At 48.3% G+C, this 15689-nt stretch overlaps 1 protein-coding gene across 9 annotated transcripts in view; it reads left to right on the top strand.

The window, feature by feature from the left end:
• The window catches only part of Atxn7l1 (ataxin 7 like 1), a 221338-nt gene extending 211750 nt beyond the window's left edge, over positions 1-9588 (top strand). For 4 of the 9 annotated variants that reach the window (XM_029540529.1, XM_029540535.1, XM_029540534.1 and 1 more), the window contains 2 exons: positions 572-877; positions 3398-4704. In XM_029540529.1, the coding sequence (XP_029396389.1) occupies positions 572-877; positions 3398-4487 (1396 nt within the window). In that variant the 3' untranslated portion in view covers positions 4488-4704. Of the gene's footprint in view, positions 1-571; positions 878-3397; positions 4705-7704; positions 7780-9383 lie in introns of those variants that run through there. The other 5 variants (XM_029540532.1, XM_021201790.2, XM_029540531.1 and 2 more) reach the window with 3 other exon arrangements.
• The last annotated feature ends 6101 nt before the right edge of the window (positions 9589-15689 follow it).

Here is a 15689-nt window from a genome sequence, read left to right on the forward strand (position 1 = left end):
TCCTAAGGGACCTGGAGTGTGCGTACCCCAGTAAAAGGAGGGATCACGTCAGGCTGGGTCTCAGTAACAGTTGAGATCCTCAGCCTGCCCAGTGAGGCCCGGGAGAGGCTGCAGGGCATCCTGAGAAACAGGAAACAGAACCCACAGCCTGCCCCTCTCCCCAGGCGGCTCTGTCATCTTAGCCCCTTTGCACACATAGACCTGAGTCTCCACTGTTTCTGATGAGCACTCACAGGGGACTCAGGACAGATGCTGGTATATTAACTAGGAAAGGGTCCTCCTGTGTGAGTGCCTGCCCTGCTGGTCTCTGAGGCATCATTAATTTCTGGTTGTATTGCATTTAGAATCTTACGAAGCCCTGCTTAGGGATTACATATTTCTTGGTTATTTGGTGGCCTAGGCCTCTCTGCCTTAACTTCCAAACATGGCAGCCAACCCTGGTGGTTCTCCCGCTCTCTGATCGCCTGTGTTATAGAAGTGTTCGTCCCTGGCACGTGGAAGGAATGTGTTGATCTGTATTTCACTCGCTGGTGCTCTGTCAGCTCAAGCTCCATATTCCTTTCCTCCTCAGGCACAGAAGCCCGAGCCACAGGGCGTCAGGTCCCTCCCCTCTGTTCAGGACTTGCCTAACCAATCTGCTGTCACTGAGCAACATTGGGGCTGCCTGGGTGTCAACTCTGGAGAGCGTAGCACCCCGCTGCCCTCTCAACCTCGCTGCCCAAACTTCAGGCCCTGAAGGGCCCGAACCTGGAGGGATGGCAGCCGATGGGGGCGTGGAAGACATTAGGAAGAAAAGGAACGGCCAAGACTCTTTTTTCTTTAACAAGCATTTAACTCTGCATCAGGAGACGCCAACACAGTATTCTCTTTCAGCCAGGTCAGCATCTGGATCTCCACGCAGCTGGCATGGGAGGATGGGAGCTGTCAGGAATTTGATCACATCTCTGGGCTTTTATATGGGGACTCCCTGTAGGCCATGCGCAGAGCCTAAGCCAGGCAGCCCAGCAAAGATGAAAACTGCTGCCCTTGGGCACCGAGGAAACATCGAAACTGTTTAGCGTGGGGGGGGGGGGGAAGGCTCGCAGGGACAGCTCTTCCTCCCACTTCTCCTTTACCACTGAGGGTTAAAGAGGAGAGGAAAGATAGGTCTAGAAAGTGAACCAGAAGCACCAGCCATTCCAGTCTTGGGCAGGGGCCAAGTAAGATGTAGGACTTCAAATCTGCCTGTCTGCACAATTTGAAGTATTTATACCGTTGAATGAGAAAAATATAAACCGGGACAGTAAGCTGTATCTCACTCAAGGTCCCCAACTGAAGCCCCATCCCCTTAAGTAAGTTAACTGCCTGGTCCTTGTAAATTACCCTTTCTTACGAGACATGGTCAGACCTCTACCACTGTGTCTATTTAGATGGTAAGAACATGAGACTGGGGCGGGGGCGGGGTGGGGGGGCACCTGCCGTGCCACCGTCGGGTAAGAACGACAGCAAGAGTTGCTAGTGCCTTCCAGAGTGTGCCCTTGCCCTGTCAGGAGAGCCGTATGCAGGGCCAGACAGTGGTGAGGATGTGTGCAGACCTCCGTGGTTCGCGCCCCCCCCCCGTGGGAAGCCCCGCCCAGCATGCTCAGTCCCTGACGATACAGTTGTGTTGCTGCCGAGATCACCTGCTTTCCCATCCACTTCTCCATTCATCCATCTCTTCATGCGCTCATTCATCCATGGCCAAAAGTATCTGTGCAGCATCTTGTTGATAGGGCCGACAGGAGCTTTGATGTACCACGGGGCTTGAGAGGAGGGAGATTCTCAGATGCCATCGTGGCTGCCGTGGGGTTGGCAACACTCTTCTCTTGTATTTGATCTCCTTGGTCTAACAGTTTCAAAGACACTGTGCCTCTGTCCTCAAGGATGCCGCAGGGTTCCGCCCTAGACATGGAAGCCACAGGCTCTCCTACAAGCGGCAGACAAGTGATCTTCAGAAGGGAACGCTAAGGAGAGGGTTTCCCCAATCAGCCGGGCCCCAATCAGCATGGAAGTGGCAGGCAGAGGAGAAGGGGCAGCGCAAGCCCCGCCCTTCCCTGTGCCTCTAGCTTGCCTCCTGGTGCTGCATCCGAGAAAGGGGAGGAGCAGAGAGCGATACAAAACATAAGAACAATCTTGAAAGCATTCCCTTGCTCCTAAGGTCACTTCTTTCTTATAAAATCGGGAGCGGCATGTGATCCCAGGACTGCTGTACCAGACCCTGGGCTCCCCTCCTTCTGCCATTCCAGGTCCCAGGGGTAACAGCAGCTTGGGTCTAAGCTGTAAGATGGAAATGGGAGTCATTTCCTACCCAAGTCAAAAGGGTCTCATGGCTAGGTGTTTTCACATGCCTATAATCCCACACTCAGAAGGCTGAGGCAGGAAGACCACAAGTTCAAGACCGACTGGGGCAATGTGGTGAGGCTCTGTCTAAAATTACAAGTGTGCCGAAGCCTAAGGAGTCTCACCTGATGTTGGTAATCGCCAAGGACTTTCCCCTCAGGCAGCGCCACCTGGACCCCGATGCCAGTTTTAAGAAAGCTGAACAAGAAAACAGTGGCTTTCCCATCTCTTCCCTGGTCCCGCGTTGTTGTTCTGCTCATATCCTGTCCCTCATTGTCCCCTCTGGATACACAATCGTGCAGGGCACTCACCTTTTCCCAGCCCAGGAACAGAGAGACTTGCAGAAGGGCAGTCTCATGCCAACCTCCCCCCCCCCAAAGTAGATTGAGAAAGAGAAGGGGGAAAAAATACAAGTTACCCTAAGTATGGGCAACTTGGTGGTATCATTTTCCCAGCTCCTGACTTTCCATGGATACCACGATCCAGTTGCCAAGAGCTAAAATGGAAGCAGCTCTCTCTCCGGAGTAGCCAGGGGCATTGGGTACCAATGACCAGGGGATGCTGACGAGTGGGGAAAAGGCCTTTTCCAAAATGGGTCCAGGCAAAAGCAGTATGGCGGAAACGGGAATGAAAGAGGTCGAAGTAGGCAGAAGGCTGTGGCCAGGTGGTCCAGGCCTTTTCTCCTCATCAACTTTTATCGCTGCCAAAGGCGTACGAGGCGGGGGGGGGGGGAGACTGCTCAGGATAGTTCTAGTCTTGACAGCATATGCCTTCTACTCATGAACCCCAACGAGCCAGTCTCCGGTAGCTAAGTGTGGAGAACAGACTCTGAAAGTGTTCAGATAGATGCTGACGTTGCTTTAGTGGGCAGCGTAGGGAAGGGCCATCCTTCAGTTCATCATCCTTCAAGGCTTCATTTTCCATAGTCTGGTCCTGCTGGGTGTCCTCTGTTGCCCTGCCGATCAAAGCTCACCCGGCCTCCCAGGCGATGCCAACCCGATGTCTCACTGTTTCTCTCTGGCTCTTCTCTCGTGTTTAGGAAGATCCCTCCTGCGGCAGATAGCCCCATGCCCTCGCCAGCAGCCCACATCACCACCCCCGTTCCAGCATCCGTTTTGCAGCCTTTCAGCAACCCCAGTGCTGTGTATCTTCCTTCAGCTCCCATCAGCTCGAGACTCACCTCTTCTTACATAATGACATCAGCCATGCTCTCAGACGCAGCTTTTGTGGCATCGCCGGACCCACGCGTCCTCATGTCCCACACCACAGCTTTCCCCCATGTGGCTGCAACCCTCAGCATCATGGACTCAACCTTCAAGGCCCCATCTGCCGTGTCCCCGATACCAGCTGTCATTCCTTCCCCATCCCACAAGCCATCCAAAACCAAAACCAGCAAATCCTCAAAAGTGAAAGACCTGTCCGCTCGTAGCGACGAATCTCCAAGTAACAAAAAGAGGAAGCCGCAGTCCTCCACTTCCGCCTCCTCCTTATCCTTGCAGGCTTCCCTCTCGTCTCCATTGTCAGGGCCCCACAAAAAGAACTGCATTCTGAATGCCAGTTCCACTTTGAACTCCTATCAGGCAGCCCCTCCCTATAACAGTCTGTCTGTGCACAACTCAAATAACGGGGTGAGCCCACTCAGTGCCAAGCTGGAGCCCTCAGGACGGACCTCACTGCCCAGCGGCCCCATGGACATAGTGAGACAGGTGGGCGCTGTGGGTGGCAGCAGTGGCTCCTGTCCCCTCTCCGTGCCCTCCCTTGCACTCCATGCAGGGGACCTCTCTCTGGCCTCACACAACGCCGTGTCTTCTCTGCCCCTCTCCTTTGACAAATCAGAAGGAAAAAAGCGTAAGAATTCAAGTCCTAGTAGCAAAGCCTGTAAGATCACTAAAATGCCTGGTATGAATAGCGTTCACAAAAAGAACCCACCCAGCCTTCTTGCACCGGTGCCCGATCCCGTTAACAGCACCTCCTCTCGGCAGGTAAGGGAGCTCCTGGCACTGCCTTCACCGGCTCTGGGGGGCAGGGGGAGCTGGGCAGCGCCCTTGCTTGGCCAGGTGGCTCAGACTGGTAACACACGCACGGCTCCTTTTGCCGGGTTCCCCATAGGCTCCGAGAGTTCTTGGTAGGGCTTTGCTAGTCCCTGTGCTAAGCACTTTACAGTAATCACTTCCTTGAGTCCTCACAACAAACCCAGCACAGGGGGTTAAAAAAAAAAAATGGCCGTCACTTAACAGCTGGGTAAACCGAGGCACATAGACTCTCTGAGTTCCCCCATTCCTTTTGTCTGTTTCCTATCTTGAGGTTTTATACGAGGCCTACTTCATTAAAGAGTTTTGTTGCTAAGCAGTTTGATCTGATCTGTTGGAATCCCCTCAGGGTGAGCCTGAAGCCCAGGTTGGTGAAGTGATGCCTGGTGCCACCTGGACTGGCAGCCTGAGCATCCGGCCCCCCACCCCCTGGGTGATTGTCCCCACCCCATCAAGCTGCCCTCTCTTTTTTATATGTGATGATATAGCTTGTCCCCTCCTGAAGCAAAACTTGCACCTCGCACCCAGTGGCAAAGGAGTACCCACCCAGTGCCAGGTTACCCACAAAAGTGCGAACTGTAGGGAAGTCGGGAGGTGTGAATGGCCCAGGAATAGCTGTCTCTTTCCTTGGACTTTAATCCAGTTCCCAATCCAGGCTATCTCCTCCGACTGAGAGGGCTACTGATGACAGCCGTCTATAACTCTAGGCCTAGCAGATGGGGGCTCAGTGCTGGAGGTCAGGGCCTTAGTTTTCTCAGCCTGCTCTGAGCAGAGGGCTTTGAGAGCTGTTCTTCTGGAAGCAAGGGTAGCCCAGGTTTACCACCAGGCAGCAAGGGTAGCCCAGGTTTACCGCCATGCAGCAAGGGTAGCCCAGGCTTACCGCCATGCAGCAAGGGTAGCCCAGGTTTACCCCCATGCAGCAAGGGAAGCCCAGGTTTACCCCCATACAGCAAGGGTAGCCCAGGTTTACCGCCAGGCAGCAAGGGTAGCCCAGGTTTACCGCCAGGCAGCAAAGGTAGCCCAGGTTTACCGCCATGCAGCAAGGGTAGCCCAGGTTTACCCCCATGCAGCAAGGGTAGTCCAGGTGTACCGCCATGCAGCTAACACCAGACCCCAAGGCTAGCCCATTTAGGGATAGGGACCTTGGAGATATAGGAGATGGTTATTAAAAGACGGTTTAATGAAGCAGCTCCCAACCTTCCTAATACTGTGACCTTTTATTACAGTTCCTCATGTTGTGGTGGCCCCATCCATAAAATTACTTTATGTTGCTACTTCGCAACTGGAATTTTGCTATATGAATCAAAGTGTAACCACCAGATATACAGGGTGTCTGTTATGCATCTCCTGTGAAAGGGTTGTTTGACCTCGCCCCCCAAAGGGATCGTGTGCCCCGTATGCTGAGAACCACTGCTTTAATGTTTTGTGTCAGCATATAGGACACTTAGCAAAACCCTAAGAAGAGCACCTCCCGAGGGGCATTCACAGGCACCCACCCACATGAGCGAGGACCAGATGGCTTGCAGTCTTGGCCAAAGTGAGACACTGGTCCTCCAAAGTCATAGCCAGCCAGCCCCCTCCAGAGCCGACCCAAAGGCTGGCCAGTAGCCTCTGCAGACTCAGAAGGAGGCACACGCAGCTTTTGTATACTGGAATGTGTGCCCACAATACACCCAGAGATCTCAGGTGAGAGGCAGCTTGCAGGTGAGCAGGCAGTAAGATCAAGTCGTCTGTGTTTCCAACAGGTTGCTAGGCAGGGCCACTCCACTGGCCTGCAGACCTCCCCTGGTGTAGCAAAGTCAGACCGCTTACCTTGTTTTAGATCAAGTTCTAGCAGTGGACTGGATGTAACTGATGGTCCCTGGCCCCAAACGCTTCAGAGCCAGGAACTCAATGCCTATCCTGTTCTTAACCCATTGTATACATGACCCAAACAAGGCATAGGAAGGTTACCGGTTCCCATAATCACACTGCAAGTGAATAATGAGGCTGGGACTTCAACCCAGGCTCTTGGCCCTGTCAAGTCTGCAGTGCCTGTTGGCTCCCAGATAATCTGAAATGCTTAGTCAGGGTGATGAGTCAGCAAAACTAACAGGAGAGAGACCATAAAAACCTCCCCCAGAGAATGTGCATCAGGAGAGCCTTGACAACTAACTGCCTGCAGGCCAGGTAGCACCCAACCCCCCAACATGGTGATAGATCAATACTTGTCACCAGGCCTCTGAGAAACAGCTTTGGCTAGACTCACCACTGGACATTTTCAAGTATTAGGAAAGGAAAAGGCCTTTGGTATCGGTTGTCACTTCTGTTACAAGGCAGAGAAGAAAGCTCAAGAAGTCTAAGATGAGAGCCAGGTATCTGTGGTCCACATGTAATCAGTCCCAGTACTGGGACGTTGGAGGTAGGAGAATCAGGAGTTCAAGGTCAACCTCAGCTACCTAGTGAATTTTAGGCCAGCCAGGAGTTCCTTAAGATCTTGTCTCTAAAACAAAATCCAAAATGAAGCTGTGTGCCTTGCAGACAAGTTGCAGTTTCTTCTTATTGTATCTGGGAAATAAAAAGCCAAAAATTCCCACTAAGGTATTTAATTGGACACAGAGCAGGACTATGAACCACAGGTATGTGCCTATGTGCAACATGGGGGGATGGGGAGAGTAGAAGAGCTGTTTCAAAGCTGGGGGGCAAGAACTGCCTTTGCAGAAGAGCTGGGATCATGGGACTGTCGTCAACTCCCCCCAGAGCCCACCCAACCAGGGGCCAAGGACAGTTGTACAGAGAGGCTACATATGTCCCCAGGCTTGCCACCCCAGGGACCCTGCCAGGCAGGGAAAAGTACCCCCTCCCCCTGTCCTACACATACAAAGGCAGCCCAGAAAGATCACTGGTTTTTGGATGAATAAGAGGCTGAATTGGGGGATCTCCTAAGCAGACAGACCTGGTTCTTTCTCTGCAGCACACCCAAGGAACCAGGGTTAGAAACAGAGTGGGCTTGCACTCTGGTCAGAGGTGCCTGAGCTTGTGGGCCCTTGCAGTGGGGAGCGGCCTGCTCTGCTCTCCCTCCTGCAGTGTGCACATCTGAAGAGGAAAGTTAAGAGCTCCCATCACTGTTTTATCTCTGAGAGGGGCATGTTCAAAGCCCCCATAAGCTGTTGTCCCTTCTCCTGCCATGTCAGTTAGAAGTCTCCATTCTGAGGAACTGGGAGAGTAAGGCATGTGGTTCTGGTCTACTCTTGTGCCCTGACAACATATGACGTCAGAGGGGCCCCTCCCAAGTTGCCTCCAAGTGTCTGAATGGGGGGTTCCTGGTGTCTTTCAGGTTGGAAAAAATAGCAGCCTAGCTTTGTCACAATCCAGTCCTTCAAGTATATCCAGCCCAGGACACAGCCGACAGGTAAGTTTCTAGGGGTGGAGGAAACCATGCAAAGCTTACGTCAGGCCAGTAAGAATGTGCACTGGCATCAGACCCTAATTCACATCTTACCTCCATCTGAGAGGATAACCTGGCTTCCAAACATAGAGCTTCTAGTTGGGTCCTTGAACAGTTTGAATCTCTTCCATTGCATCTATGCTTCTATTATTTCCTCTATTAAGTGGGGGTCAGGATAATCCCTAAGGTCCTATGACCTATATGAGAATTAAATTAGTTTATGCATGTAAAAATCTCTGAAAACGAGCACATACTAAAGTCAAGCGTTAGCTACAATGATTGTTATTACCAGCTCTGTGGTGTCTGCAGATTTATTCTCCAGGTGTCCGGTTTTGGTGTGTTAGCCGCACATCAATACTACCTCCTAAAGGCGTCATGAATGTGAAACAAAATAGCAGAAGGGCATTGCTCATGGGTGCATGTCAGCCACTATGTTCTCCAAGAACCCTGCTGGACTGGACCTCCCATTCAGTGTGTGCTTTCAGCGTGGGAACACTCGGTGGTTTTGATCAACTTGAGGGATAGGAGGAATAATCAGGGGGAAAGCGCAGAGATTGGTGACTTTGTCCAAAAGGAGTATGTGTGCATGTCTGGGGAGACAGTTAGTTATGCCTCGTAGGTGGAATAGAAAATACAAACAGCAAGTTGGTGTGTTGCCTCAGACATACAGTCTGTGTTCTAGGTTTGAAAACACTGAATAGCAGCATGCTGGTATTTTTTGCCCTTTGGGGATTTTCCCATAAATCTTGGCTCAGAGTTTGAGCAAAGATGAAGGGTGGAACTGTTTTGCCATCCCCAGAGGTTGGAGGGCCCTTAGGGTCCTGAGTCACTTTATGTGACTAAGCAGCTGCAGCCAGATATTTTGCTAGTCCAGGAGAGAGGCATGCATCCACCTGCCACCTCTGCTGATGTTCTAGAGGTTTCTGTGAATGCCTGGAGAACAACACACCTTTAACAACACACCGCTTGTACCCATTGCTCCAGACAGGGACTCACGTGCTAATGACAGTTGACTGTATTAAGTATGTCATGACAGTAAGTACTACTTACTCGAGAACCTCTGTCTGCAGACCCTGTGCTTGCCCTTCACAGACATCACGGTCTGTAGAGCTCCGTAGCAACTCTGTGAGGGACAGCTGATAGGTGAAGAGAATCACTCTGAGAAGATTAGTTACGTGCACCCCAAATCTCCAAAGACCCTCTGTGTAACCAAGAGCTATATGCTTCCATTACATAACTCACGATGTCATTTATGTTACATAGAAAAAACAACCCCGAGCCCATTAAAAATGAAGATACAAAAAGAACATGCAGATGTCCCAGCCCTCTATCCAGGAGAGGTCCCATGATTCCCCACTGCACTGTCCCCTTGTCCCCCCCCCCAACAGCTTTGGAGCTATGGTGACTAACATATCTCCCTAGAGTATCACCTTGGTTTCAAACTATGCCATTAGCCAGGTACAGGGACTGGGGTCTTTTCCTTTCTGTGACATACAAGAAAACCAGGGTTCCCTCCTGAATTCTTGTGGGTCATCCTGAATGAGACAACTTTTTCTTTTCTTTCCTAGAAGAACACAAGCAGAATGGGAAGGATAAGGACTCTTCCCTAACAAGACTGTGAAGCTGCTTCAAACCAGTCTGCTTGTCACCCGCTCCAGGAGACTAAGTCTGGAGAAGGGAGGGTGGCGCTGGCCTGTGGAGGAGAGTGTTTCATGGATACTGCCTGTGGCTCTGGCCCTCCTCCTTCCTCTTCCTCTTCCTCTTCCTCTTCCTCTTCCTCTTCCTCTTCCTCTTCTTCTTCTTCTTCTTCTTCTTCTTCTTCTTCTTCTTCNTCTTCCTCTTCCTCTTCTTCTTCTTCTTCTTCTTCTTCTTCTTCTTCTTCTTCTTCTTCTTCTTCTTCTTCTTCTTCTTCTTCTTCTTCTTCTTCCATGATTTTTAGTTAAAAAAAGACAAAAGAACCTGAATTTAAGATTTACAGAAAACAGTGTTTTCTCTGTTTTTTATATTATTATTATTATTATTATTATTAATTATTATTATTATTTGTCATGTCTTATACATTCTTCCACATTTGGGGTTACTCCCCTTGCTCCTGATGCTGCTAATGCACCGCCATTTTGCTCCAGCCCTGAGAACAGAGGTTGCAAACTGACGGTTCTGGTTCCGGGTTCCGGTTCCAGGTTGGCACCGGTGGAAGCTCTTGAATTTTAGCACTTGCAGAACTCATTCTCTCTCGAGTCCTTTCCTAACCTGCCCTTCCATTCCACCTGTCAATCATTGTGCTCCAATGGCCACAAGAATTTGTTGGCTCCCACCAGCAGCCCTGGACCACAAGTTGGAGGAGGGGCTTGCTGGGGAGGAGCCGTGCTTGGAGTTGCATCCCGCGGGAGGGGGGGGGTACGGGAGGGGGGGCGATGCCGCGGGACAGGGCTTCAACTGGTTTCTGCAGTTCTCCTTGTTCTGAGCCAAACAAGTCCAGCTGCTAAAGTGATGCCAAGGCCCAGTTGTGCAGTTCAGAACAACCACCTTGTCAGGTACAAGGACGGAGAGACCTGACTTGAGAAGAAGGAAAGATGTTGGGAACCTGATGAGTGGGATGGTCAGAGCCTGTTTGGAATATACTCTGAAAAGTCCTTTTCAGGGCATAGCGCACAATTTCTTTTAAAGCTGGGTCAGTTGAAAGCCAATAGGAACCAGGGAAGCCGGTCCGTGGGGCCAGGAAGGGTCCCCCGGGAGAGGAAAGTCTGCATGGATGGTTTTGTGCCAAAGCCCTTGTGGGAATAAGAAGTAGCATTGGTAGCACAGCCACGCCTTAGATGTGCTTGCAGTCCATCTTCAGATGCCCTGACTCAGACAGGCCCGAGCACTGGTAAGGACAAGCATAGAGGGGAACACTGGGACGCCACAGCTGTCCGGCTGTTGGCACTGGAGTTTTGAAAGAAACATCAGTACCATTAAGTACTAATGGGGAATCAGGAAGAGAGTTCAGAACACGGAGCAGATGTTCGGTGCTTTGATCTGCCAGACGTTGGCGCCATCTTGAAATCAAAAGTGAATGCTGGTTTTGCATCTGGGCACGCCCTGCCTTCCCTCCCTGAAGCTTTCCTTCCCATCCCTTTTCTCCCAACCCAAAGATCAGACTACTGTTTCCCCATAGGATTGGAATCTGCAAGGACGGGAGGCAAAGGGAGTGATTTCCCTCGATGGAATTGCACTGACGGTGTTTCTTACAGGATTCCTAAACTTTTAAATATAAAATGAAGATTTTTTTTTTAAGTCAAGAGTTTGTATTAATCAAGTACATTGGTTAGGATTATTTGGTTTTTCTTTCTCCACTGTTAAAAGTGCACTTATATGCTGGTTAATTTACGTCTTGGGGGAAAAAAAAAAGACTGCAAATTCAAGGGGCAATTGTTACTATTTCATTTTTGTTTCTTTTTGGGTTTTGTTGTTTTTTTAAGGTTAAGGCAGATTTTAAGACTTATAAATGTTTAAGAAATTATAAACAAGGTTAGATCCTTTGGGAAAAAAAAGTTTAGAAGATATTCTTAAAGTAAATTTTTATAGTGTTAATTTTGTAATAATTTATGTTTTACTATATTACAGAGCTAACTGACCAGAATAGTTTCAGAAACAATATGAAACTTAGGAAAGTTTAAGCAATGTTTATATTTTTAAAATGTTCTTTGAATTATGTTTTTATTGTACATTTCTTCAGACTCAAAAGTGTGTACATATCTTTGTTATTTTTGCACAATTTTTGTCTCGTTCGGTTTTAGATGTCGTTTTATATATAAATATATATATATAAATACATAATTTATTTTGAGTTGTAAAACTTGCAGGATTAAAAACAAAACAAGTCTCCGCAACAGAATAACCCTCTGGTCCGTAAACGCTTCTGCTCAAAAGAGGGAAAATAAAGGGTGAGAGGTGACATAGCGGCTTGTGAGAAACAGCAGCTTGGTAGAGTCTTAGGGAGCCAGCAGGCTTCAGCATGGTCCGCGCGGAGCCGCGCCGCGCCGCGCATCCGAAGCCGCAAGAAAGAGGCTTTCCACGCAAAGCTGCTTACTTCCTTGAGTGACTGCTTTGACCAAAAGGTGAGGACAATTCCAGAAAACTGAGCAAAAAGGGAAAACCCACGGTATTTCTTCCTTCACAAGTCATCCCCGTGTTTACTTTCTGATGTATTAAATGCTTGCAGCTGGGGGGAGGGGAATGGAATGCAAAGAAAAGATTTCCTTTGGATTTGTTCTCATGGAATTCAACTGGACCAACCCCTAACGCATCCGGAGAGCGGTACCCTTCGGGTCTTTCTGTACCCCACACCCCACTCAGCCTTCTGTCTCTGCCCCTTGACCGCTCACACCCCTGCCCACCCGGGGAGCTCCTGACACGTCGCCAGCCACAGAGGCTCTGGATGTTAAGCATAATGCAATGCATAGACCTGTCAGCCATATAAAATTAAAAATCAAAAAATCGAGTTGGATAACTTGTATGCCTTCTTTTGTATCGATGTACCAACTGTAAATAACGCTGATCAACCTTTGTAGAAAATAGTTTATACAGCGTATTCTATTATTGCTGATTCTCAGTGAACTCTTGTTTTAAAAAAAAAGGAAAAAATGAAATTTTCTATTTACACCTTATATTTTGTTATGCTGTCAGCCCATGGCACCTTAACAGAATTCTGTGGGTTTTATGTAGCTGGTCAGTCATGGGGTAAATTCAATAACTATTGTTGCACAGACAAGAATTTGCACCTGTTCATTTGTCCTTTCCTACTAACCAATTTTAGAAGCTTTTCCAGAAGAATTTTCAAGAGAGCATGTCCAATCATATTCAACAAAGGCCACACTCATGGAGTGGGTTTCTTTTCTATGATCCATATTTTGTAACACTAAGTATTTTCCTCCTTTGTCCCGCACCTTTATACCTTTATGAATTAGCGCTATCAGATAGAGTCCATTCCATGCCTGTGATGTTGTAAGCAGATAAATGTCCGAAGTAGGTGTAAATAGTAAACTCTATGGCTTACAGTTTTTAAAAGAAAGAACAAATATGTATCTATTGATACTCCCGTGGTTCAGCACCAGGTCTGGAAATATTCTCCAGTAAGTGATTGTATTTTTTTTTCTTTTTGCTTTTTTTTTTTTTTGTAACATGGCTTTGTAAATAAAATAATTTATATGTTTGTAAAAAAAAAAAGAGTCTTCTGGTTTTTATAAACGTTATGGTATTGTTTTGTTTTCCTTGTGAATGGGGGTATTCTCATCAGAACAGCCTTTCCAAGAGGGCATGGATTCCTGGCAGGAGATAATGAAGTAGAAGATGGTGAATTCACTGGACAAATATTTACAGAACCACCACTGGGCCTGCTTCTGAGCTCACTGACAAGAAATAGACAAGAGGCCAGCTACTTTCTAGAGGCAGCTCAGATGAAAAGAGAGCAAATAGTAACCCACAACCTTGTGCATAATTACAGAGCCTAGAGAAGGCTGTGGTGGGAAGGCTGAGCTCTGTGGGAGGGAAAATGACTACAGAAGCTGGTATGACATGGGGAAGTTCTCCACATTGGGAGTTCTCCTGAAGAAAGGGCTAAAACCCTGTCTCTGAGAGACAGAGGGGAGAGAGACAGAGACAGAGAGACAAAGACAGAATGAGAGTATAGCCACAAGGCTCCAGGAGAATGGTGGTAACAGTAACGAGAAGTGAGCAGGCTAAGGCACATTATAGAAAGCAGTAAGATTTGCTTAGATGGGTGCTGGAGAAATGGCTCAGCAGTTAAAAGCTCTGACTGCTCTTCCGAAGGTCCTGAGTTCAAATCCCAGCAACCACATGGTGGCTCACAACCATCCGTAAGGAGATCTGACTCCTTCTGGGGTGTCTGAAGATAACTACACTGTACTTACATATAATAAATAAATCTTAAAAAAAAAAAAAAAAAGATTTGCTTAGATGAAGAAGGCTTCCTCTGCCTCAACAGAGGAACCGTGTTGGGCGAGACACCACTTCTTAGGAGATAAAAAAGCAAGGCAGAAAGGGCTGTGCTCTGGGTATGGGAGTGGATCTCCCCAAGCATCAGAAGTTCTGACTTGTGCTCTTCACAGAGGCAGCCTGAGGTACTCTCTGAAAGTGGCTCAGTGTTTACCTAGTGCGGAAGACCCCAAAACAAGAGGCTCAAATCTCCACACTCACATCCTTCATTCAACACGCCCTTGAAACTACCCAGCAGACTCTCACAGGTGTGCCTATCCAAAAGGCTGCCCAGTGTAAAAAGGGTGCACTTTACACAACCGTTCTGTGGCTACGATGGTGCCGGCAGTAGGTATGGGCAGGAACCCAGAGAATGTGCTGAGGATTTTAGGTTAAGCCTCCAACTATGGAACCAAGGATGACCTTGAACTCCTCTGATTCTGCTTGCCTGCATCCCTCAAGTGTTGAGACCATAGGCCTGCATCACTGTGTCCCCACAGAGCTCAAGCTTGTGCTGCTGCCTAAGTTGGAAAGGGCAGAGTGTGCTAAGCACAAAGGTGAGCCTAGCACGCAGTTTTGGAATACACTCTTAGTTATTACAAAATAACGATTTTCTTGAATTTATGTCACACGCTTAGAAACAGGTGCTGAGAGACCTGAATGATGTTTATATGCAGTCCCCAAGAAAAAGAAATTCATAAGCCATTACTGCTTCGGCAGTGTGCAGGGCAAGGCTTGATGAAGATTCTGCGGCTATAGAACATGTGCACATGAGTAAATTTCTGAAGATGGGCACAGTCCTGACAGAGCTCATGCTCAGATTAACCCAAAGGCGCCCCCCAACCCCAATGAGATGCCTCACTGAAAAATAACCGATTGTCCATAGGTCCCAAGAAGAGGCTCACCCAAGGTAAAGATGTCACCAACAAAACTAACCAAACAAAAGTGGACTGGGGATATATACAGTGAAAAGTAATACAAATAAACTCTTTCTAAAGCTCTGTTTTGTATGTGTGCATTTGCTTATATGAAGATTGTTGTATAAGGTCAAAGCATCAAGAGAGCGTGGAGAGGGTCAGAAGTCAGTAACGTGATTGCCTCACAAGTATAAAGACCTGCATCTGATCCCCAGCACCTGCATAAATAGCCATGCTTAGCTGAGCATGCCCGGAATCCCAGTGTTGGGGAGACAGAGTCCAGGAACATCTCTGGGGCTTGACTGCCAGCTCTCCTAGCCAATCAGCGAGCTCCTGATTGAGCAGGAGACTCTGTCTCAAAAAAATAACGTGGAAAAACAACTGGGAAAGACACCCAATGTCAGCTACTAGCCTCGAAACACACACACACACACACACACACACACATGCTGGGCAGTGGTAGCGCACACCTTTAATCCCAGCACTTGGGAGGCAGAGGCAGGCGGATTTCTGAGTTCTAGGCCAGCGTGGTCTACAGAGTGAGTTCCAGGACAGTCAGGGCTACAAAGAGAAACCCTGTCTCAGAAAATCAAAAAACAAAAACAAAAACAAACAAACAAAAAACCCACACAAACAGGGAGACAGACAGTCAGACAGACAGACAGACAGACAGAGACACAGAGAGCATCGAATCCTCCTCACCACCGAAGCTATCGGCAAGTCTAAATTGAAGGTCTGGGAGGTCAGTGTATGGTTAGGATTACTCAAATTACTTGAAAGAATGTAAAGAGAGACAAGTAGACATTAGGGACTGAGCAGACACCACAACCTGGCAAGTCCTTGAAGATGAAACACAGAGAAAATAAATCTAAGAGAAATGGGATAGCTTCCTGCCAGAATCTGGCATGCCTTTGTCAATGTTGTTTTTTTTTTTTGTTTGTTTGTTTGTTTTGTTTTGTTTTGTTTTGTTTTTGAGATAGG

The sequence above is a fragment of the Mus pahari genome, chromosome 7 (assembly GCF_900095145.1).
Source record: "Mus pahari chromosome 7, PAHARI_EIJ_v1.1, whole genome shotgun sequence".
Taxonomy (NCBI): Eukaryota; Metazoa; Chordata; class Mammalia; order Rodentia; family Muridae; genus Mus; species Mus pahari.